The sequence below is a fragment of the Phocoena sinus genome, chromosome 16 (genome assembly GCF_008692025.1).
Source record: "Phocoena sinus isolate mPhoSin1 chromosome 16, mPhoSin1.pri, whole genome shotgun sequence".
In the NCBI taxonomy this organism is placed as follows: Eukaryota; Metazoa; Chordata; class Mammalia; order Artiodactyla; family Phocoenidae; genus Phocoena; species Phocoena sinus.
The window spans coordinates 54,890,901-54,915,565 of NC_045778.1; the positions used below are offsets into that span (position 1 = coordinate 54,890,901).

General features: G+C 47.8%; 1 protein-coding gene across 3 annotated transcripts in view; it reads left to right on the forward strand.

The window, feature by feature from the left end:
- The first annotated feature begins 7,678 nt into the window (after positions 1-7,678).
- ZFYVE27 (zinc finger FYVE-type containing 27) overlaps positions 7,679-24,665 on the forward strand; it is a 76,149-nt gene continuing 59,162 nt past the window's right edge. For all 3 annotated transcript variants that reach the window (XM_032607789.1, XM_032607786.1, XM_032607788.1), the window contains exons 1-11: positions 7,679-7,849; positions 9,355-9,552; positions 13,025-13,095; positions 14,670-14,856; positions 17,315-17,410; positions 18,634-18,746; positions 19,482-19,627; positions 20,884-20,955; positions 23,179-23,323; positions 23,814-23,860; positions 24,197-24,278. In XM_032607789.1, the coding sequence (XP_032463680.1) occupies positions 9,356-9,552; positions 13,025-13,095; positions 14,670-14,856; positions 17,315-17,410; positions 18,634-18,746; positions 19,482-19,627; positions 20,884-20,955; positions 23,179-23,323; positions 23,814-23,860; positions 24,197-24,278 (1,156 nt within the window). In that variant the 5' untranslated portion in view covers positions 7,679-7,849; position 9,355. The remainder of the gene's footprint in view (positions 7,850-9,354; positions 9,553-13,024; positions 13,096-14,669; positions 14,857-17,314; positions 17,411-18,633; positions 18,747-19,481; positions 19,628-20,883; positions 20,956-23,178; positions 23,324-23,813; positions 23,861-24,196; positions 24,279-24,665) is intronic.

The window sequence follows — 24,665 nt, forward strand, 5'->3', positions numbered from 1 at the left end:
ATTCAATAGAAGAAATAGAGCCCCAGAGAGGAGAAGGCCTTATCTATGGTCACATAGCTGGCAAGTGGCAGGACTGGGCCTGGAAAGAAGATGTTCTCTTACTATCCTCAGCAGCCAGTTGCTAAGCCCTGTGGGCCTCTGGGCAGGCTCTGAGGTAGAGGTGGAGTTTGGTTTTCCCTCCTAGAGACCAGGTGTTCAGGAATGGTCTAATCTGACATTTCCTGTTTAATGCTGGGGGCACTTTGAAATAAGACACTGCTCCTTGGGGACATAACTGAGCCCATTTGGGTCTGGGGAATCCGAGGGGTTTGTTCATTTCTATCTATTACTTTTCCTGCTTTTCTAGGGATGGGAGTGGGATGGTCAATGGTGAGGAAGGAGAATTAAGAATTCCATTTCAGGCATAGAAAGGAAAGGGCAGGGATATGGGAGAAAGGTCTCGTTAGCACTATTTATATTTTTATTGTTTGTTACAATTGTTATTTGTAGAATAAAATAGTAATATATACCCATTAAATTTTTTTACCTGTACAGAAGTGTACAAAGTAAAAAGAGAAGTCATTCGATCATCCTAACCTCACACCTGAGCAATAAGCCATTGTTCACTATTAAGCCTTCTTCCTTAATTTTTATAACTAACGAAATATCTGGATGCTCACCCAAATACACACATATACATTCAGGCTCTTCTACAACTTGCTTTTAAAATTTAGCAATAATATAGTTCTAAACACTTTCTAATGTTCTATAATATAGCAATATAGCTCTAGTCCTTTTAATTTAATTTTATTATTTTTTTGGAGAAAGAGTTCCACTACCACAGTGGGAATTTTTATTTTATTTTATTCTTTTTTTAAAATTTATGTAATTTATTTATTTTTGGCTGCGTTGGGTCTTTGCTGCTGCTCGTGGGCTTTCTCTAGTTGCAGAGAGCAGGGACTACTCTTCTCTTCGTTGCGGTGCACGAGCTTCTCACTGCGGTGGCTTCTCTTGTTCTCTTGTTTGAGCACAGGCTTTAGGCATGTGGGCTTCAGTAGTTGTTAGTTGTGGCGCATGGGCTTAGTTTCTCCACGGCATGTGGGATCTTCCCGGACCAGGGATCGAACCCTTGTCCCCTGCATTGGCAGGTGGATTCTTTTTTTTTTTTTTTTTTTGCGGTAAGCGGGGCCTCTCACTGTTGTGACCCCTCCCGTTGCAGAGCACAGGCTCAGCGGCCATGGCTCACGGGCCCAGCCGCTCCACGGCATGTGGGATCTTCCCGGACCGGGGCATGAACCCGTGTCCCCTGCATCGGCAGGCGGACTCTCAAGCACTGTGCCACCAGGGAAGCCCTCTTTTGCTATTTTTATTACCTATGCTCCAGATGAAGCTTGTTTATTTGTGTGTGTGCTCTTGCCTGACATTTGTATCATGGATGGTAATTCCGGACGCAGAATAAATTGGGAAGTTTTCCATCTTGTTCTGTTCTCTGGAATAATTTAACCATATCATTTTACTGATGGGTTTAATAAAATTGTCTACAAAATAACCTGGTCCTAATGCCTTTTAGGAAGCTTTTTTTGTTTTATTTATTTGTTTTTAGCCAAGCTGTGTGGCTTGTGGGATCTCAGTTCCCCGATGAGGGATTGAACTGGGGCCATGGAAGTGAAAGCCTGGAGTCCTAACCACTAGGCCACAAGGGAACTCCCTTTTAGGAAGTTTTTTGGTTAATTCTCTCAGTTTCGTTGATGGTAATTGGTCTATGCAGGGTTTTTTGTGGCTCACCTACTGCCTTTCCATTCGTGGCATTTTTATTCAAGTTGTCTCTCCCATTAATTCTCTCATCTAATTCTCCAATTTAGAATGAGAACTTTTTGAGGGAAGAATTCCAGGCTATTCTTCTCTATATTCCCATGAAAGGCACATAATAAGTAGTTATTTGGTGGAATGAATGAATATTGGTGTTTAGCTGCTGTAACAAACACACCTCAACATTTCAGTGGCTTAATGTAACAAAAGTCTATTTGTTGTTCACATACAAATCTATTTCTGCCTCACATAGTTGTCCATTGTGGATATTCCAGGTCAGTGGGAGGTTTCCAGGATGTGATGATTCAGGGACTTAGGCTCCTCCCACTTTGTGGCTCCGCCATCCCCTCTGCTTTGAGCTGGCATTTGGGAGAAAAGCGGGAGGAGTAGATTTCCGACATTTAAATGCCTTGGACTAGAAGTGACTCTCATCACTCACTTCTTTTGGGGAGTCACATGACCGAATAACCTATATGCAAGGAGGCTGGAAGGTGTAGTCCATGGTGGGGCAACAGCTGCCCGGCTATACAACTCTATACCCTGGAAGAGGGAAAAGGACTTTTGGGTGGACAGTTAACTGCTTCTTTGCTGGGAGGCCACAGGTTTTATTGCTGAGGTTTTCATTGCCTTGCTCTTCGAGACTTTTTTTGCCCCTGTGTTTGATGAATGGTTGTTTTCATGGCTGCCAAGAGCTGTTGAGTAAGAGTATAACAGCAGACATTCATTTCCGTGCTGTGTTTGTCCAACAACTCACTGTGTCACAGCTGGAAAACTCATTACTCATGAGGGCTTCTTTCCCAGGTACAAGAACATAAAGATGTTATTTATTGAACACTTTTCAGAGCAATGGCAGTGAGTTATTAATCCAAAAATATACCCAGATATTAAGTTTAAATACTAGAGTAAACCCAAATATTAAAGAGAATCTAAAAATACATATCAGTCAAATGTTTCTTTCATTTATTCATTCATTTAAAAAAATTGAAACAGTTCCTGTAAGATAAAATTTCACGCAGAAATTCTCCATTTTAAAGTGTACAATTCACTCTAATTAGTGAATTAGTATATTCACAAAGTTGTGCAACTATCGCCACTATCCAATTCCAGAACATTTCCATCGCCCGAAAAAGAAACGCTGTACCTATTAGTCACTCCCAATTCCTTCTTCCCGCCAGTCCTTGGCAGCCACTAATCAATCTACTTTCTGTCTGTATGGACTCGCCTGCTCTGGACATTTAGTGTAAGTGGAATCATACAATATGTGGTCTTTTGTGTCTACATAGCATAATGTTTTCAAGGTTCATCTATGTTGTAGCATGTATCAATACTTCATTCCTTTTAATGATAAATATTAATATTCCACTGAATGAATATATCACACTTTCTTTATCCATCATTCCTCCGTTTAAAATTTTTAAAAATTGTGGCAAAATACACATAACATAAAATTTACCATCTTAACCATTAAAAAAAAATAAGTTTATTTATTTAGGCTGCGTTGGGTCTTTGTTGCTGCACACAGGCTTTCTCTAGTTGCGGCGAGCAGAGGCTACTCTCCGTTGCGGTGCACTGGCTTCTCATTGCAGTGGCTTCTCTTGTGGAGCACGGGCTCTAGGTGCATGGGCTTCGGTAGTTGTGGCTCGTGGGCTCAGTAGCTGTGGCTTGCAGGCTCTAGAGCGCAGGCTCAGTAGTTGTGGCGCGTGGGCTTCATTGTTCCACGGCATGTGGAATCTTCCTGGACCAGGGATCAAACCTGTGTCCCCTGCATTGGCAGGCAGATTCTTAACCACTGCACCACCAGGGAAGTCCCCATCTTAACCTCTTTTTTTTTTTTTAAACCCCACATTTGTTTTTATTTATTTATTTTTGGCTGTGTTGGGTCTTCGTTTCTGTGCGTGGGCTTTCTCTAGTTGTGGCAAGCGGGGGCCACTCTTCATCGCGGTGCGCGGGCCTCTCACTATCGCGGTCTCTCTTGTTGTGGAGCACAGGCTCCAGACGCGCAGGCTCAGTAGTTGTGGCTCATGGGCCTAGTTGCTCCGTGGCATGTGGGATCTTCCCAGACCAGGGCTCGAACCCGTGTCCCCTGCATTAGCAGGCAGATTCTCAACCACTGCGCCACCAGAGAAGCCCCCTTAACCATTTTTTAAATGGACAGTTCATTGGTATTAAATATGTTCACGCTGTTGGGCAACCATCTTCAGAACTCTTCTCATCTTGCAAAACTGAAAGTCTGTACTCATTAAATAATAAATCTCCATTCCCCCTCCCTCTAGCCCCTGACAACCACTATTCAATACTTTCTGTCTCTATGAATTTCACTGCTCTAGATACCTCATATAAGTGTAATCATACAGTATTTGTCTTTTTGTGACTGGCTGAGCTCTTCACTCAGCATCAATGTCCTCAAGGTTCATTCATGTTGTAGCATGTGTCAGAATTTCCTTATTTTTTAAGTAAAAATAGCCCATTGTGTATGTATACACCACATTTTGTTTATCCATTCATCCATTAATGGACACTTGGGTTGCTTCCACCTTTTGTGATTAAAACTGCTGTGAACATGGGTATACAAATATCTCTTCGAGACTCTGCTTTCAGTTCTTTTGGGTATATGCCCAGAAGTGGCATTGCTGGATCATATGGTGATTCTGTTTAACTTTTTTAGGAACTGCCATATTGTTTTCCATAGAGTCTGCACCATTTACGTTCCCACCAACAGCACACAAGGTTCTTGTTTCTCCACATCCTCACCAACACTTGTTATTTTTTGTTTTACTCATTTATTTTAAAACAAGCATTCATTGAGCACCTACTATCCCAGGGCTGTGCTATATACTTGGCAGAAACTGGGACTGGCAAGATGTTAAGTCACAGTCCCCCTGCTCTCAGGAATTCAGGACACAATGAGGGAAATAGTCACGTTCAAGAGAAAGATTGAAATGCAAGGTGAGGGACTTCCCTGGCGGTCCAGTGGTTAAGACTCCGAGTGTCCACTGCAGGGGGGCGTAGGTTTGACGCCTGGTCGGGGAACTAAGATCCTGCATGCTGCACGGCCAAAAAAAAGAAAGAAAGAAAGAAAAAAGAAATGCAAGGTGATAGGTGCTTAATAGAGATGAAAGAGTTCTGTGTAAACACAGAGGAGGAAGTGAGGAATTATTTGGGGAAGTCTTTACAAAGAACCTGATATTCAAGCTGGATGTTAAAAGGTGAGCAGGGGGAGATGAGGTGGAAGGAAAGGTAATCTAAGCCGACAGAGCAGCACATAGCAGCCAGCCTCCAAGATGGCCTCCAGGATGGCCCCGATAATTCTCACCTCCTGGTAGTTATGCTGTTGTATAATCTTCCCACTATGCATTGGAATGTTGACTAGTTCGCACCCGTAAAACCAACAGGATACTGTGAAAGTGACAGTGTGTGACTTTTGAGGATATGGCATAGAAGACCTTGTAGCTTCCTGCTTTGCTCCCTCTTGGATCTCCTGCTCTGGGGGAAGTCAGCCTCCATGTCACGAGGACACTCGTGATGCCTTCTGAAGAGTCCCAGGTGGAGAGGAACTGAAACCCCTTGCCAGCCTGTCAGCACAAGAGCCAGCACCAACCGGTCTGCTATGTGAGGAAGCCAATCCTCCAGCCCCATCAAGCCTTCAGATGACAGCAGCCCTGGCCAGCATCTGAGTACAACCTCACAAAAGCCCCTGGGCCAAAACCACCCACCAAGCTGCTTGCAGTTTCCTGCAAAACCCACCCAAAAGCCAAATAATACATATTTATTATTGTTTTAAGCCACTAAGTTTTTTGTTTTTTTGCGGTTTTGATAAGCCAGTAAGTTTTGAAATAATTGTTACACAGCAAGAGGTAACTAATGCAGCTAGAAGCATGAGAAGATCTGGTGTATGCAAGAAACGGTGGCATGAGAGACCATCGCCAGAAACCCCAAGTTTAGAGAGGCTTCTGAACAAGTCTGTGTAAGAGTGGGTGAGAGCGCCATCTGGTGGAGAAAGTTGTGCTTAGACATTCCCTTCTCTTCCTGCTCATATTTTTCCAGCTTGTTCTACCTAACATTTCTTGCTAATATTTCTCCAAGAGCCCCAGTGAAATTCAATTATATGGACCATATACACCCTTGCTTATAGATTCAAAGACTAACCTCTGAAAAATGTCATGTTAAGGTATTAATTATCCTCTTTTTCTATTTTATTTTCTCCTTTAGTCTCTCCCACCTATCAGCTATCCAGGGGAAAACATCAGTGGCACCAGGATTTGAGGCAAGAAGTGAAGACTCAGAATGCTGGAGAAGGGAAAGAAGGAACCAGGAGAACTTGATTATGAAAAATCAGAGTCAGTTCCCAGAAAGCAGACTCCAGTTGACCAGTCTCTAGTTACCAGGGGAAGTCTTTGTTCATTGATGGGCCATGACTGTTGTCCTTTTCTGGTCTTTAGAGCCTTTTTGTATTCTCCAGTGTTTTCCTCAAATAATGTCTAGGAGTTCTGGAATAATATCTCTCAATTCTATAGCTGCCAGGAGAGAGAACCAATAAAACTACTAGCTACAGTCAGCCTGAGGCCAATGGTCCAGGCAGACCTAAGAAGGAGGGATTTCAAAGAAAGTGAAATCTACCTTTGGAGTAAATTACTGAAGGTGGAATTACAGGTAATTATAATGAAGAAAAAACATTCTTCTTTCTCTGCTTCTCCTAGCCTCATCTTAAAGGAGAGGCAGAGTCCATCAGACAAGCCTGGCCCAGCCAAAAAGCCAGGCCCATTCCTCTAAAAAGCAAGGGGATTTCTGAATATAGTTTAGTGGTGAGTGGCTGATTTGTATCTGTCTACCATCTGGCTGTTTGGAGGGGGAAGTGATTACTTCTGGCTGGGGCAATCAGGGAAGGAGTGTAGACATTTGACTCCTGCCCAGATGAATGGGTTGGATTTGGACCCAAGCACAAGTGGGAGAAGGGCATTCCTCCCGGAGCTCACAGCACAAGCAATGTGTAAGGAGACCAGAATGCAAGGGGCACTTGAAGGTAACAATGGAGGAGTTCAGTTGGCTGAAGTTAGGAGGCTCCTGTAGGGAAGTAGCAGGGGATGAGGCCAGTAAATGCAGACTAAGGTGGTGATGGTATGGTTGGGGGAACCAGGGTCAGATGACACAGAGGTTAAAATCCCAGCTCACAGTTGCATACTAGCTGAGAGACACCGAAGTTCCTTGACAAATCTCAGATTCCTCATCTGTTGAAATGGCGATAACCCTAATAGCGTTGTTGGAGGAGGACTAGCTAAGATAATGCCTACAGAGAGCTTAGTCCAGTGCCTGGCGCCTGGTAAGCCCTCCGTAAATAAATGTTAGTGTTATTATTATTAATGCAAAGGCATCCGATGCCTGCTTTAAGGGCGATTAACCGGGCAACACAGTGAGAAGTGGGTTGAATTGGGAAGAGCTTGCCCAGGACCCTGTACACAGTAGCTACTCAGGAAACGCTGAACGGAATTGCATTCTCTGCTAGGCATCGGGCAAGCAGGGATATGGTTTCTGCCTTTTGTAAGCTCACGGTCCCCAGGGGGTGAGGTAAGTGCCAAATTTGGTGGGGGGAGGATGCAGACGTAAATTCTTCAGATTAGCTTCTCTCCAACTGTTCCCTGCCGGAATCCAAAACGACGCGGGGACAGCGAGGGGTGGGGTTCCCTAAACTCCCAGGGTTTAGCGAACCGCCGTCGGGTAGGACTACAGCTGAGCCCAGGATCCTGGCTGAGGAAGAAAAGGCGCGCAGGCGTAGTGCGGACGAGGGCGCTCACCTGTCCTAGAGCGGGCGGAGCTAAACCCGGGAGTCGGGCGGGAGGCGGGGCGGGAGCGATGACGTCAAGGGCACGCCGCCGCCGAGCAATCGCGTCCCGGAAGCGGCGGCGGGGGAGGCGGCGGAGGTTCTCAGTACTGCGACTTCAGAGAGGCCTTGGGAAGAGGCGCGTCGTGGTGGGGCGGGCCTGAGGAAACACGCTAGGGTCCAGTGGCCCTATCAGTGCCTCCTGGCCGTCCCCGCATCTTCCCCACCGTCGCAGCGACCGCTTAGGTGAGGTGCCACCCCCACCCCACTCTGGTGTGTCCGCCGACTGTGCGGAGTTGGGCGCCAGAACGCCGCGGGGGCCGCCACCTGCTGGCCCAGCGACCTTGGGTGTGGTCTTATGTGCTTTGGGTCTCAGGGCCCCGTCCGGCTCCCTGGGCTGCAGGGGTGATGGACCGGCCTCTGCCGGCGCAGACCTGCTTCACCCTTTCCTGGGCTCTTACCTCGCGCCCGCCTTGGGTCCTTTCGTCCTAGCTCCTCCTGAGGGGGTCTCGGGTTCCTGGTGGCCCCTTTGTTACCCTCCCCTTCAAACACCCTCCTCCCCCCGTCGTCCCAGATCGCAGCCCCTTGCCTGGAACTGGCTTTTGTTGCTGTGGGCCAAGGGTCTACCTCCTTGTTTACTGCTTAGCGTTTGGGTCGGACTTTGAAATTAGGAGAGACGGTGAGAGTTCTGTGGCTATCCCCATCAGAGAAGAGAAAAGGGAATGGGGTTTTATGGAAGGTGATGACTGCCCCGTAGGGTTCAAGGGGAAAAAGGGGCGGGTAATGGGCAGAGATGGTTCAGGAGATTGTTGGGAACGGAAGGGAGAGGGAAAGCTTAGAGCATGCAGCAGGGCGGAAGAAAGCTCTGGGGTCCTGGAGGGTGGGCAATTAATTCACTCACTCAGCGAGCATTTATTACATTGCCATTGTGTGCGGAAACAGTGGTGAAAGGAAGACGTAGTCTTTGACCTGCTGGAACTCAAAGTTAAGAGGGGCAGACTGGCAAGAAAGAAGGGAGTTTTGCTTTGGTGTGATAAATGCTGTTAGGGTACTGAGTACATGATCCTTTGGGAGCATTGGGGAGGATCTCCCAGTCCAGACTGGAGTTGTTGGCAAAGACTTCTCAGAGCAAGGGAGTGGTGTTTAAGCCGATACCTGAGTGATGAGTAGAAATTAACTAAGTAAAGAGTGGGAGAAAAATATTTCAGGACATCGTTTCACTTGAGACCCCAGGCTGCCTCTCACCAGCAACCATGTGTGCTTGGTCTTTATGGTTTATACTCTTGATGGGTCTGTGGGGAAAAGAACATTAGATGGAGAGTCAGAAGAGCAGGATTTTATACAGTTGACCCTTGAACAACGCAGGGGTTAGGAGCGCTGACCCTCTGTGAAGTCAAACATTGGAGTATGACTTACAGTATGCCCTCCCTCCACGCGGTTCCTCCGTATCCGCCGTTGGGCATCCGAGGATTCAACCGACTGCAGATGGTGTAGAACTGTAGTATTTACTGTTGGAAAAAATCTGCATATAAGTGGAACCGTGAAGTTCAAACCCATGTTGTTCAAGGGCCAGCTCTGTCTGGGTCATTCACTTCACCTTGCTGAATGTGTCTTCCTCTGTGAAATAGGCTTTCCACCTGTAGCCCTGCCTACCTCATAGGTTTATTATGGCACCACATGAAATAATGCAAGTAAAAGTGTGTTGGGCATTGGAAGTGCAATGCAAATGTCAGGAATTCTTATGGTTACAGGATGCAGACCTCAGAGCGAGAGGGGTGTGGGCCAGAGGTGAGCCCCAGCATGGTCCCCGAGGCTCCCCTGGAGTCTCCAACTGCTCCTGCCAAGTCCCCGGCGTTTGATCTTTTCAACTTGGTTCTGTCCTACAAGAGGCTGGAGATCTACCTGGAACCTCTGAAGGATGCAGGTGATGGTGTCCGGTATTTGCTCAGGTACAGATTTTATTTAGGGTTGCTCTAACCTGCTGGGCCTTCTGCCTTCCTGCTTTGTAGTTGCGCTGGCCACTCAGGCAGTGGCTGGGTTATCCTTTCTGCGCTGGTGAGGAGCAGTTCTGGGAGGTCCTTTGGGCCTCTGGGCTTATTCTAGACCCTGTGTCTCAGGCCCAACCCAGGAGAGGCAGGCACTGGGAACCATCTGGCCTTTCACCAGGGTTTCTTCTTTGTGGCTGAATAAGCTCATACCTCAGGACTGCTAGCTAGCCTTGACCATTGGGCCTTTTATATCCAGAGCAGGCTTTTTTCCCCTTCTCTCCCAACATTAGCATAATTCATATTAAAACTAGGATGCAAATAACTATGAATAAACAGACACTATTTTCACTAATCCTTTAGGATTATGGCTCTCAAAAGTTTTTGTTCCTGTTCTGCTTTGATTTTCATCCTTGGTAATTTTCTTTTTTCTCCTTTCAGCTCACTTTATTTCTTATGCTAAAGTATTTAAAATTATAGATACATACCACTCTGCTCCCTAAACACATTATTTAGTTTGTCTCTAAATAATAATGACTCTTGTTAAAAAAATAAGGTAACATCATACCTAACACAATTAACAATGATTCCTTGATGTCACCCTATACCCAGTTCATATTCAGATTTTCTCAGTTGTGCCAAGAATGTCATTTACCATTGTTTTGGTCAAATCAGGCTCCGATCCAGCACCACGCATTCTGTGTGGTTATGTCTCTTAGGTCTTTCTGAATTAAATGGTCTCTTTCACTAAATGGTCTCTTTCACGACACTGACTTGCTGGAGAATTTCCTACCTAGTTTTGTCTGGTTGCCGCTTCTTCCTGGTGCAGACTGGAAGTTAAATTTAAAGGTTGGATTAGATTTGAGTAAAAAAAAAATTTTTTTGTTTATTTTTTGTGCAAAGGTTATGTGTTCCTAATACTGCATTGTAATGGAAGTCACATAAAACCAGCTTGTCCTAAAGAGCAGATGTTCTTCATCTACAGCCTGTGGGTGGGGCTCTCGGGGTCAGTGAATCTCCTGAACCTGCATGTAAAGTTGTGTGGGCACACATGTGTGTATTTCTAGGGAGAAGCTTCTAGTTTTTGTCAGATTCTTTTAAAGGCCTTCAACTGTCTCAGATGCCTGAGAGACGCAGGTAGGAGACAAGGGCGGGTCGGGTTGGGTTAACCTCTCAGGGTGCTCTGGAGTATTTTTTCTTACCTCATTCTGGAAATAGTGGGAGGTTTATTTTTAACTCTGACCAATGCCCTGAGTTTTTCTTGTTCACCCCAGAACCCCTTTAATTTATGGCATTATCCCTAGAGATGAGCTGGTCAGTGTTCCAGAGCAATGTTCTCTACTTTTAGATGACTATACTGTTGGTGTAAGGAGTAGGGAGATGGTGTAAGGAGGGGCTCGCTTTGTAATCCCACCATGACCAACTAGCTGAAATGAATTGTGGTCTTCCTTAGGGGAGTGTGTGGGCTCTGGAAAGCACGGGGCTGTGCTCTCTGGCGTTTTCTACTGTGTGTGTGTGTACACGCGCGCGCATGCACCTGTGCATGCAAACGTGTGTATGTATATACGTGTGTATGTATGTATGTGTGTTTTGCCTTTTCGTGGCAAAGCACAAAAGTTAAATATATCCTGCCCTTCTCCTTTTCCAGCACTGGTCTCTTAGTGCTTCTTGGCGCTAATGTATTAGGATTTTTTCATTTAATGAAATTAGAAATCTGAGGATGTGGTGGGATTGACTAAGCTGGATGGAGGAGGAGCCTCGGGACTCAGAAGCCCCCAGGAGCTTATGGTCTCCGAGCCGCTGGGAGATGGAGCGCTGGTCTGTGAAAGTGGCTGTCAGATTAGTTTGTGTGTTTGGTTGTTCTTTTCTTAGTAAAGAGGATTTGACTTTGCAGAGGGATCTAATCTTGAGCTTCTATGAGGTCTGAAGCCTGGAGCTACAGTAGATTTTTAAAAGACTTCTCTCTTCTGGGATCAGCTACTCCGGTAGGTGGGTCTCCATGACCAAAGTGTCGGTAAAGACAGATAGAATGGGAGAGGCTGGGAATTCCCTCGCGGTCCAGTAGTTAGGACTCTGCACTTCTACTGTAGGAGGCACAGGTTCGATCCCTGGTTGGGGAACTAAGATCCCACATGCCACGTGGCATGGCCAAAAAATAAACAAACAGATCTTTAAAAAAAAAGAGAGAGAGAGAGGCGCTTTAAAATGAAAGCGATCTCAGTGGCTGTGTGCTATTTTTATTTCTGAGATGGGATTGGCCTTACACCTGACTTAATTTGCTTACCCTGGTAGCAGCCACTAGATGGGTCTGAGGCCTAATTAGGGTGGTGTAGTTGGAGTGTATGGAATTTTAAGACAAAGGCAGAGAGAGGTCATTTCACTCCCTTACTCATAACTCTTGTTTAAAAAAAAAGCACCCCATAAATTAGTTAACCTCATTTAGTAACTGTGAAACATCCCAGTTAGAGCAAAAGAAAATGCATTGAAGTTCTGAATACATTGCAACTTACCTGTTGATTTTTCTATTTGACTCTCTCCTCTGAGGGCCCACCTTATATCCACTGACACTGCTCTTTAGAATATAGGTGTCAGTGGCTTCGTGATTACGTCTGTGCTCCCTTTACCCTGTTAAATGTCCTTTATCAAGGACTAAGCCAGCACCGTTGCTCGTCCTCAGCAGCCTGTCTCTGATTTTCTTTCCTCCGTCTTTGGGGGCTTCTGCTTGGCATTTGGTGGTGGTGGGAGCTGGGTCTGTGTTTGCTTCTAAAAGTTCCAGTTCACTTTGGGTGTGTTTGCTGAGGGAATGCCAACCCTGGTTTTGTCTTCATTTTTTATATGTTGAAATGAAACCTTTATTATTTTCTTTCCTTTGGAATTAATGTATGTTTAAAACAAACTCTCAAAATCACAGAAATAAGAGAACGTCGCAAATAAGGTCAAAGAAATCCTTTACATTTTGTTCTCTCAGTTTCCACATTAGATGAGTCTTGTGCAGGAAGCATGTGTTCTTACAAAACTGTAAAAAAAAGAATACGTTACATATCAGCTCTCAGTAAATACAAAGAATAAAGGAAAACTCTTAAAGAAGAATGTCATCGGCACCTCTTAAAGAGAATAGAGCCTTACAAAACACAGGTTAAACAGGGTTATAACATTAACAGATAATTTCATAAATGCTTCCTCCTCCTGGGAAAAGGTTCTACAGGTCTTCTGGTTCTGAGAGGATGCCCTTTCTCACCCCGGGGCCTAAGGTGTGGCCTCAGCTCCTCTCCCGGTCGCCTGTCCAAGTGAGAGACCCACTTTTCATTTCTCCCTGATCCTCCGAGCTCCAGGGCCTCCTCTTCCTCCTGGTTTTGAAGACCCGCCTGTGTGCCCGTCTCCCCTTCCTGGCTGGAGGGGCAGCTGTCTTCAGTGACCAGGACTCTCTGTGTTGTAGGTGGCAGACACCATTGTGTTCCTTGCTGACCTGCCTGGGCCTCAACATCTTGTTCCTCACCTTGAATGAGGGTAAGAACCAGGGGCCAGGGGTTTTTTGTGAATGAATGTGGGGAGGAATTCTGAGAAGCGGCCCATGTGAGGGAGCCGCCTGTGTCGCCATGGAGTTGGCCTCCCTCTGTGTCTGCTCAGTATCAGAACACAGGCTCCTGAGAGACCCACCCTGGGCTAGAATCCTGGCCGGGCCACTGGTGTGACCTTGGAAGTTCTTTAACCTGTCCATTAAGGCCTAATTTTCCTCATCTCTGAAGGGAGGATAGTAACAGTGCTTTCCTCAGAGGGTCGTTGTGAGGAATGAGGTAATCTATGTATAACACTTAACACAGTTCCTGACACAGAATAAGCAGTCAGTACATTATAGCTGTTATTATTATTTCCTTCTGGACTGAATGCTGATGTATTAACCTTTTCCCATTTTGGTTTCTGGGGTCATTTGGGGACATGACATGGGGTGAAGGTACTAGGAAGGTGAGCTGATCAGGGATTTTTGCCACATCTGTTGATTTTCTCTGGCTCAGCAAGTGAGCCTGGCCGGGGCTGCTGGGCAGTCACCAGTGGTGAGGGGTCTGTGGCATGAAGCCTTTGAGGTTGATGTGTGGACGGGTGGGTAGCTGGTGGGGTCCTGGATAGTGCTGTCTCCTGGGGACCTTTTATGACAAGGTATGCTGGGACCCAGCCCTTTTATTCGGAACTGGCAGATGGCTGCAGAAAAAGCCAAACCCCTCAAGGGAAATGAGTGAAGGGCCTGGGGCAGAACGTTCTGAGGAGCTGAGTCCTTTCTTCATGCGTTTGTTCTATTGAATTCACATTTCTCTAGTGTCTCCTTTGCCTCCTGTGGTTTCAATGGGTTGAAAATAAACCCGTTTCACATAAAACCTCATCTTCTATGTCTTAGTAGGACTCTTCTTTGTCTGATTGAAACTCAGATATCCTTCCCAGGCTGTTAGATTTTTCTAAATATATTTCCAAAGTAAATCAGTTCAGATGACAGATGTTTAAGAAGCATTTACTCAGTGCCCAGTGCTCTGTTAGCTTGCTTTGGAGGGTACCATGTTAACATGGAAGAAGTTCCTTCTTTGGATTTTCTTTTAGCCTCACCATTGCTCGATCCACAGTGGTCTGTGGTATCCTAAACTCCAAAGGAAGGCTTCCAATCTGCCCTAGTGGCCCAAAGATCAGACTGTCAGTCATCGGGAGCTCCCAGCGGCCAGACTCCAGGCACGAGCCACCTGCTGTGTGCTGTGTGCTAGTGTAGTGATTTTTAATATTTTAAAAAAAGGGTCTGGGGCTACAGCAGTGACCAGATGGGGGAAAGTCCCAGCTCTTAGGAGCCTACATTCACAGAGGAGCCAACGACTGTATGTGTAATCTGCCATGCGGTGATAAGTTCTATGAGGAAAACTAAAGCTGGGTTAAGGGGCTGGAGGCCGTGGGGGGGGCGGGGGTTCTGTTTCATACTGGGTGGTTGGGGGAGGTCTTTTGGGCAGAGACCTGGAGCAGGTGAGGGAGCGAGCACTTGGACATGTGGGTGGGCGGAGGCTCCTGGTCCTGCTCTCTGCTTATCTGCAGTGTTTTTGCTCCCATAGGTGCATGGTACTCAGTGGGTGCCCTGATGATTTCAGTGCCCGCCCTGCTGGGCTACCTTCAGGAAGTCTGCCGGGCACGGCTGCCCGAGTCTGAGCTGATGCGGAGGAAGTATCATAGCGTGAGGCAGGAGGACCTTCAGAGAGTTCGCCTGTCTCGCCCTGAGGCCGTAGCTGAGGTGAAGAGCTTGTGAGTATGGAAGGGGCCAGGGAGGTGAGGGGCCGTGACAGTACCAGCTGCCACCACACTGAGTGCTTGCTGGGCACCAGACATTGTAGTGGGCAAACCGTGGATGTTATTTCATCTTTTTTTTTTTTTTTTTGCGGCACATGGGCCTCTCACTGTTGTGGCCTCTCCCGTTGTGGAGCACAGGCTCCAGACACACAGGCTCAGCCGCCATGGCTCACAGGCCTAGCAGCTCCGTGGCATGTGGGATCCTCCTGGACTGGGGCATGCACCTGTGTCCCCTGCATTGGCAGGCGGACTCTCAACCACTGCGCCACCAGGGAAGCCCCTCCTTTCATCTTTTTAACAGTTCTGGGAGGTAGCTACTATGATTGTCCTCCATTTATGGATGAGGAAAAAGGCAATTGACCAAGCTGGGATGGGAATCCAGATCTAGCTGATTTCACAGTTTAGGGTCTTGACTGAACGCGCGCGCGCACACACACACACACGCACACACACACACACGAGCCACTGCCTGGGTTCAAGTCTCAGTTCTGCCATTTAATCGCTGTGACATTGGGCAAGTTACTCAGGTTCCTCATCTGTTAAATGGGATAATTATAGGCTTACCTCATAGGCGGTTGTGACAATTGAATGAGTGTCTGGTGCCCAGGAAGTCATCATCACTGTGCTGTGGAGGAACTTCTCTAAATGTGACAGAGCTGGTACTTCTGAGGAAGCACCTTAAGACTGTTGGATAACATTAACCGTAACAACTTCAGTGGCTCTCTTCAAATACAGCGGGGGTTCTCATCCCTCCCTGGGCAGCAAGGGCCTCTGTGGAGCTCCAAAGGAAACTTATAAACCAGTGGAGGGCTGGGCCCCACCCCAGAAATCCTGAGTCAGTTATCTGGAGTGGGGCCTGGGTATCTGCAGTTTTTCAGAAAACCTTTTCACTTTGAAATGATTTTAAACTTACAGAAGATTTCCAAGAATAGTACAAAGAACTCCCACATGCCCTTTACCCGGATAGAACAATTATTAACATTTTGCCACGTTGGCTTCATCTGTCTCTCTACACTAAGACATTATTTTTTTTCTTTCTGAACGATTTGAAAGTAAGTTACAAACATCTTGCCTATTTACCCCAAATACTTCAGCATGCATTTTCTAAGAACAAGGATATTCTCTTCTATTTCCAAAGTCCTGTAATCAAAATTAGGAAACTTAACATTGATAACAGTAGCATTAGTACTATTATCTAATAATTGTTCATGATCAAATTTTGCCATTTGTATTAATAAGGTCTTTTATATAAATTTCTCCTGATCTAGGCTCCAATCCAGACTCGTGCATGACATTTAGTTTTTATGTCTCTTTAGTCTCCTATGAACTGGAATAGTTCCTTGGTCTTTGTTTCTCATGACTTGACATTTTAAAATAGAACATGTTTATTATTTTGTAGAATTTCTCTGCATTTGTGGTAGTTTGGTTCCTCATGATTAGATTCAGGTTCTGCATTTTTGGCAGGAATGTGACAAGCGACATTGTCATTGTATCATATCAAGAGGTACATGATGTCGCTGTCTGTTATGGGAGATACTAACTTTGGTCACCTTGGTGCAGGTTTCTCCACTGTAAAGTGACCATTCATTTTACCCTCTGGAGTTAGTAATCTGAGGGGGGATACTTTGAGACTTTGTAAATATCTTGTTCCTCATCAAATATACACCCACTACATCGAAATCCATTGATAGGTCTTACTTTCATCAATTTATTACTATAATGGTTGCAAAGGTGATTTTCTAATTGTCATTATTACCTGACATTCTATAAGAAAGAGCTTTTCCTTATTATCAATATGAACGTAGGAATTTTAAATTTTATTCAATGGGTTATAATTTATTATTGTCATTGTTAATTTTGATCTCAGTCCTAGATTTGTCAATGGAACTCTTTTGAACTGGCCCCTGTGTTCTTTCAATGTGTCCCCATCATTTTTGAGTGCTTCCTTATTCTGTGGTACAACAGAATGTTCACATTCATCTTGCACATTCCCTGCCCTGTTCTAGAATCAGCCATTTCTCCGAAGAGCGCTTCAGAAACCAAGATCTGGGTTCTCATTTCACAAGCATGTGCTCTTTGCTTTTGGGGGGCATCCATTTAAAAAAACTCTTCATGTCAGTCTACCTTACCTCCCAGGTGGAGACACATTGCTCTACATCCTGCCATTTATCCTCACAGCTCCAGTGCATCTGGGAGGTGGGTACCCTGCTCCTCCTATTATAGAGGAAAACTGCATCCTTGGAAAAGTTAAGTAGCCAGCCCAACATCAACATCTAGGAAGAGACCAAAGCAGGAACCTTGGCAAGGGTTCAAAAAAGGGGGCTGAAGTGTACGAAGTTTCCCCGAACTCTCTGATCCCTCTGGGTGAGGCAGGGCGTATAGCTTGCACAAGCCCCCTATGTTGTGTCTGCAGCTTGATCCAGCTGGAGGCCTTCCTGAGCCGCCTGTGCTGCACTTGTGAAGCCGTCTACCGCGTGCTGCACTGGGAGAACCCCACCGTGTCCTCACAGTGAGTGCCCGTCCCGCTCCCACCACCGCTGCCCTGGGGACCCCAGGCAAAGCCAGCTGCCTCGAGAGGGCTCCTGTTGCCCTAGCTCAGGGGAAAAGAGCCCACTAGGCTCTTGTGTGCAGACCTGTACGTAGGCTTGTGGGCTTGAATGCGCTGCTTTTGTTCAGACACCTTCTTTTAGGTGTGGTCATAATATTTTAATAATAGAAAAATAACTCACCATGGAATCTCCCACCCTGATATAGCAGCCAGTCTCATGTTTGGATTGCCTTGTAGAGTTTGTCACATGCAAATGCTCTCTATAGCTCATAGTGTATGTGAGAACCCTTTTTTTTTCACTTATTGTTATCATATAACTGGTTTTCCATGTTGCTACATAGCTTTTGGAATTACTTGTAATACAACATTAATATAGATGGTGATTATACTGTAATTTATGGAACCATTCTGTGATATGTTTAGTCAGTTTCTACTTTTTATTACTAACCCTGTAGTGCACGTTTTTATGGGTATAGCTTTAATCTTTCGAAATTTTTTTTTTTCTTGGAATACTAGGATGGAACTATTGAATCAAATGAAATGAATGTTTTTAAGGCTCTTTGTATATGAATAATAATGACAACTAATACTTGTTTAGCCTTCCCCTGGTGCCAGGCACTGTGCTCAGGGCTTTCCATGGTACTGTCTCACTCTTGGTAGTAGCCCTATGAGGAAGGTGCTATTTCAGTCCTCATTTTTTTGGGCCGCACCACTGTACGTGGGGGATCTTAGTTTCCCAACCAGAAATCGAACCCACGCCTCCTGCGTTTGAAGCACGTATTCTCAACCACTGGACCGCCAGGGAAGACTTAGTCCTCATTTTACATGTGAAGGAAGTAACACTCAGAGAGCCAAGGGACTTGCATAAGGTCACACAGCAAGAAGTGGCAGAGCGGGATTCAGATCCACGTCTGTCTTATTCTAGACTTCAGAGTCTAGATCCTGAGGAGAGAGGTGTGTTGGACCAGTTTAGGCGGCCCCGCCTGTGTCAGTTGTGACCTGTTGGTGGTTGTAAATCCTTCCTCCTCCCTTTACTTTCCAGTTGTTTGCTTAGCAGATCTTGTCAGCTTATTAACTGTTCCCATAGCTGTTTGTTGCCCAGACCCCCATGTGGGTGTGCCCTAAACCAGTTTCCTTCTGATCTTACGAATTTCTGATCCTGTGGTTCCTCTCTGTCGATCCAGGTTCTATGGGGCTCTTCTGGGCACGGTTTGCATACTGTATCTGCTGCCGCTGTGCTGGGTCCTTGCCCTTTTAAACAGCACACTCTTTCTGGGAAATGTGGAGTTCTTCCGAGGTAAGCCCTGGAGAGCCTGACAGAGATGGGACCCGGCTCTGAGGGCTGGTTAGATTCCCCTTTATCTCTACGGCTGATCATCTGTTTGCTGTGCCTTCCACAAGGGGGCAGCACCACACTAGGGTCCTCCCTTGGAGAGTGGTGGGCTCTGCCTCTCAGATGTTCAGTGGGATACAGGGGAGGCTGCTACTAGGGGTCCCTTTCCCTTCCCCAGACAGATGAATCACTGCTCACATGATATGGTGGCTTCTGGGAGATGAGGGAGGGATGTTTTCCCAGTGTTGCCATCCACCTCCCAGGATGCAGCCCCCCCAGGAATTGCTGCCTCATCTCTGTGATCCCAGAGTACCTGTCTGCCGTCTGGCTTCTAAAGCACCGAAACAGTCTGGAGAGGCCTTGAGCCGTAGAAGCCTGGGCCTGTACATGTATTGGGGTGATTGCTATACTTGTTTTCCTCCCTGTGGTTGGAAATTAATTATAGAAGCCATGATTTATCAGGCACTTACTACATTTAATCTCTCTTTAACAACCTCATGGGGTAGGTATTGGTACATCTGTCTTGTTTGTGAGGCTTGGGTTAGGTGACTTGTTCAGAGTTAGGAGGGCGACTGTTTCCTGCTGCCGAGAGGGGGTGCTGGAGGAGGCGGCCAGCTGGCTGCAGTAGTGGGTACCCCCAGAGCACTGCTCATTCCATCCTGATTCTGCCTCCCACCCTGTTCTCCTTGCTCTGGGTAGTGGTGTCTGAGTATAGGGCATCTCTGCAGCGGCGGATGAACCCCAAGCAGGAAGAGAGTGCCTTTGAGAGCCCGCCACCGTCGGATGCCGGGGGGAAGGGCGCTCTGCCGGACTGCACACCTGCACCTGCGCCCACGCCCACAGAGGTGAGTGCCCCTAACCACCCGGGCAGAGCCTGCTGCGGGCGGGCTGCCCAGCCTCTCTATTACCAGCTTGTTCATACCAAATAACTCCTGGGCTGGCCTCTGTAGTTCCTGCTCCCTCCCAGGCCCATCTCCTCTGAAGTGCTTAATGGTAATGACTATAGTTAACTAGTAACAAGAGCTACGCTGTGCTTTATCGAGTGTTTACTCTGCTGTTCCAAGTACTTTATAGACGTTAACCCCAGGAGGTGTAGGTTATTTCTGAGAATGAGATTATTCTCCTTTGTAGAAGAGAAGGCTGAGGCACAGAGTGGTTGTCCAGGGGCAGTGGGCCCACGTCTCAGATCCATGCCCTGTGGTTCTAGAGCCTGTGCTCTCAACCACAGTGCTCTCCAGCCACTGTGCGTCCTTTTGTGGCCTTGGTCCCATCTCCCTGTCCTGCTAGGTTACAGACTGCTCTCTTTCCCCTGACTTCTTCCTTTCTGGCAGTTGTGCCATTTCCTCTGAGGCGTGAACCGTTGTTTTTCTTTTCTTTTTTTTAAAAATTAATTAATTTTTTGGTTGTGTTGGGTCTTCGTTGCTGTGCGCAGGCTTTCTCTAGTTGTGGCGAGCAACTCTCTGTTGTGGTGCGCGGGCTTCTCATTGCGGTGGCTTCTCTTTCTTGCAAAGCACAGGCTCCAGGCATGCGGGCTGCAGGAGTTGTGGCACGCAGGCTCAGTAGTTATGGTGCATGGGCTCTAGAGTGCAGGCTCAGCAGTTGTGGCACATGGGCTCAGTTGCTCTGCGGCATGTGGGATCTTCCCGGACCAGGGCTTGAACCCGTGTTCCCTGAATTGGCAGGCGGATTCCTAACCACTGTCCCACCAGGGAAGTCCTTCTTTTTTTTTTTTTAAATAATTTTTTTTATTTTTAAATTTTTGGCTGTGTTGGGTCTTCGTTGCTGTGCGCAGGCTTTCTCTACTTGCGGTGAGCGGGGGCTACTCTTCGTTGCGGTGCGCAGGCTTCTCATTGCGGTAGCTTCTCGTTGCAGAGCATGGGCTCTAGGCGCGCAGGCTCAGTAGTTGTGGCTCGCGGGCTCTAGAGCGCAGGCTCAGTAGTTGCAGCCCTGCATTGGCAGGTGGATTCTTAGCCAGTATGCCATCAGGGGAGTCCCTTGAACCATTGTTTTGAGAAATCTGGATGCTGGCTCCGGGGAGGTGGCCTCTACCTTTGGGGCAGGGCTGCCATCTCTCTGACTGTAATAGAGTCTCTCTCCCCAGGACCTCACGCCAGGCAGTGTGGAGGAGGCTGAGGAGGCCGAGCCTGACGAGGAGTTTAAAGATGCAATTGAGGTGGGTGGCCTTCCCCGGCACCCTCAGCTGACCAGGTCAGAAGTTGGGTGGTCCTGGAGCCATGTAGCTTCTCACATTCCAAGTCTGGGTCTTTAAAGTTTTCTTATGTCCAAGTGAGAAGCTGAAACTTGCTCTGAGCTAAAACTCACTGGTTCAAAGGGTGCCACTGAACCTCCACCCATCCTTTTGCTGACCTAGGCATCTGTCCTGGGTGCCCAGGGCAGGGATGGCTCTGGAAGACTCTGGAAAATGCACTGCTGGGGGAGGTGGGTCATTTACTGCCTTGGCTGGAGACTGTGGGCTTGGTGCCTTAGATGTGGGGAAGGCAGATGTGGAGGAGGGCACTGCTGGGGTCTCTGCCTGCTCTTCTGAAGGATGAGGTCTGTAAGATGTCCCTTTGACGGGTGAGGATGGGACATTGGAGAAAGCAGTTGCATGGCCAAGTGCTAAGTCAGAGAGTTAGACAGTCTTCCTGGTTTTAGGACAGTGGTTCACACTCATAGTTTGCAGAAGTGTTTTATTTGGCATGAGAAGCTTTAAAATAATTTTTTGAGCCAATATTTAAAAATGGAGAGATGGCGGTGGAAACTCTAGGTTTTCAGTTTTTCTAAAATTTCAGAAGCTCTGGGAGCCCTGAGTCTGTAGCAGTCAATGTAGCCGAGGAGTGACTGTCTCCTTTAGAGAAGTCACATAGTCCTCACCACTTCCTGTTGTCCCCGGTCACCGAGTCCTAGTGGCAGTTGCCATTTATTGTCACGTTTGCACTATGGCGTTTCTTTTTTTTTTAAATATATATTTTTAAATTTTATTTTATTTATTCTTTTTTTTTTTTTTTTTTGGTTGTATTGGGTCCTCGCCGCTGTGCGTGGGCCCTCTCCAGCCGAGGCAAGTGGGGACCGTTCCTCACCGCGGTGCATGGACCTCTCACTGTGGTGGCCTCTCCCGTTGCGGAGCATGGCCTCTAGGTGCACGGCCCCCAGCAGTTGCGGCACGTGGGCTCAGTAGTTGTGTCTCATGGGTTCCAGAGCGCAGGCTCAGTAGTTGTGGTGCACGGGCTCAGTTGCTCCGCGGCACGTGGGATCCTCCCAGACCAGGGCTCGAACCCGTGTCCCCTGCGTTGGCAGGTGGACTCCCAACCACTGTGACACCAGGGAAGCCCTGTGGCTTTTCTTTTTTTTTTTTATTTTTTTTATTTTTTATTTTTTTGCGGTACACGGGCCTCTCACTGTTGTGGCCCCTCCCGCTGCGGAGCACAGGCTCCGGACGCGCAGGCTCAGCGGCCATGGCTCACGGGCCCAGCCGCTCCGCGGCACGTGGGATCCTCCCGGACCGGGGCACGAACCCGTGTCCCCTGCATCGGCAGGCGGACTCTCAACCACTGCGCCACCAGGGAAGCCCCGGCTTTTCTTATAGTAGGAAATCACTTCTCTTTATGTCTCTTTGTAAAGTGGGGGATACAAGAAATGGAGGTTTTGTGAGTTTTCACCAGGCCTATGATTTACACCCAGCCCGCTTAACTATTATATTAGCCTCGTCCATGTGGGCATTTACATTTTCAACTGCTAAGATTTCTCTAAGACTTGAAGCGGCTGTGGACTCTGAGTCTTGGTGGTGGTGGTAGGGAATATATATAGCAGGGGCTTTCAAGCAGGTTTGTTCATGACCTAGAGTAAGGAACACATTTTACATCTTGACCCAGTTCACACTTATGTCTGTGAAATATGAAAAACTTAAATAAAACGAGTTTCCTGAAAAATACATTGTAAGGGATATTTTCTTTCCTGTTCAATTCTGTTCTATTAAGATAACGACCAAATTAATTTCACCCAGTTTGAAAAACAGTAATACACAGCTTCCCCCAAGCTTATTTGATGTTGGGGTCCTTTTACAGGGGCCTCTGTTAACGTCACCCTTTGGGACGTGCTCAGACAGACTCAGCATAGCACTTACGTGCTTCCTTTCCTTTGGGGGCCCCCCTCCCAGCAGCTTCCTTCTTGCTATCTTCTCTCTGTTTTCTCTCCTTCTCCCCTGCACCTTGGGAGGCAGGAGACCCACTTGGTGGTGCTGGTAAGTAGCAGCCTTGGTGAGGTGGGCAGGGGCTGGCGGGATGCGGGGGAAGGGTGGCCGAGCCGGTGGTTGCCACGCCTCTCGGGGTCCGCCATGCACACAGATCCCGGAGCCCTGCCACAAGGTGGGCAGAACTGGAAGCAGCTTTTCCCACAGGAGGATGACGAGGGGGCCCCGTGCCCGGCAGAGGATGAGCTGGCCCTGCAGGACAACGGGTTCCTGAGCAAGAACGAGGTGCTGCGCAACAAGGTGTCGAGGCTCACGGAGAGGCTCCGCAAGCGGTACCCGACCAACAACTTCGGTACGGCCCAGGGGAGGGCTGGCTGGGGGGCGCCCCGGCCGTGGGGCCAGAGGTGCTGGGTTACGAGGAGAGCAAGGAGTAAAGCTGTGTCCATAGGACCCTGGGGAGGTAGCACATGCACAGAGGGACTGAGAGGGAGGGAACGTGGGTTCCTTCTTGTGTCTCTGTCCTTATTAAATCTTGAGGGAAGATGAGGAATTCAGTTCCAGAAGCGCCACTCTGGGACTGCAGAGAGGTGTGGTCCTTGAGGCAGGCAGAGCTGTGGTGGGCAGTGGAGCATAATGGCAGGGAACTGAGTGTGGAGTCGGTTTTTCCTTCTTAGTTTGAATCCCTCCTTCTGGCTCTGGATCTGGACTTTGCACTCTGCTCCCAGCCAAGGAGTCTGGGCTGGGCTGGTGCCCTGAGTGTCCCCATTTAGAAGAGTCAGGAGAAGACGAGAGTTGCAAGGCCTGGGCTGGGTCAAAGCTGAGCTGCTGCCTCTGTTTCTCAGGGAGCTGTACGGGCTGCTCGGCCACCTTCTCAGTGCTGAAGAAGAGGGTAAGTCTTCTCGAGGGTGTGTTTGCTGGGGACTTGGGACGAGATGTAGGGGAGTAGCTCGAGGTCACAGATGAAGTCTGACTGCTTGGGCCACATTGGGCCTGAGGTCTGGTCTGAGGTTTGCTCAAATGAGTGGGTCTCCGGAGCCCTGCCCTGTGCCCATGCCTTCACCAGCCTTCTCTTGGGATGTCCCATCTGGTCTCAGTCCTGCCCTGCTCGGGCACCTCCCCACTCCCATAGTTGTCCCAGGTTCTCTGGCTGGGGCCAGCTGGTGGAAAGGAGCTCCAGGTGCCCGGGGGCAGGCGATCCAAGACTGACCCTGGCTCTTGTCTGCAGCGGAACTGCAGTAACTGTGGAAACAGCTTCTGCTCTCGGTGCTGCTCCTTCAAGGTTCCCAGGTCCTCCATGGGGGCCACAGGTGAGTGGTGCAGGCTGGGGGTCCGGGCAGCGGGAGGGCGCGCCTACCTCCCGCCTCCTCTGGGGGCTGCTGTGTGTGGGCAGGGAGCCAGGGGTCAGTGAGAGGTCCAGGGAACTCGGGATCTCCTCCATCTCCCTTTAACGAAGGAAAAACGAAAACATTTGATGCGCGGACAGGAGTATATATATATATAAAACGCACCTGAATCGTGAAGCGCAGTAAGGACTACCTCCCACCGCTCAGTAAAGTTAGAAAGTAGAGCACAAGCAGCACCACCAAGGCTCCCAGCGCCAGGCCCGCCTCCTCCAGGCAGACCACCTCCTGAATTTCATTCTTTCTCATGGCCTTGGTAATGCTTTTAACTAAAAAAAAAAATTTCTTTTCCTT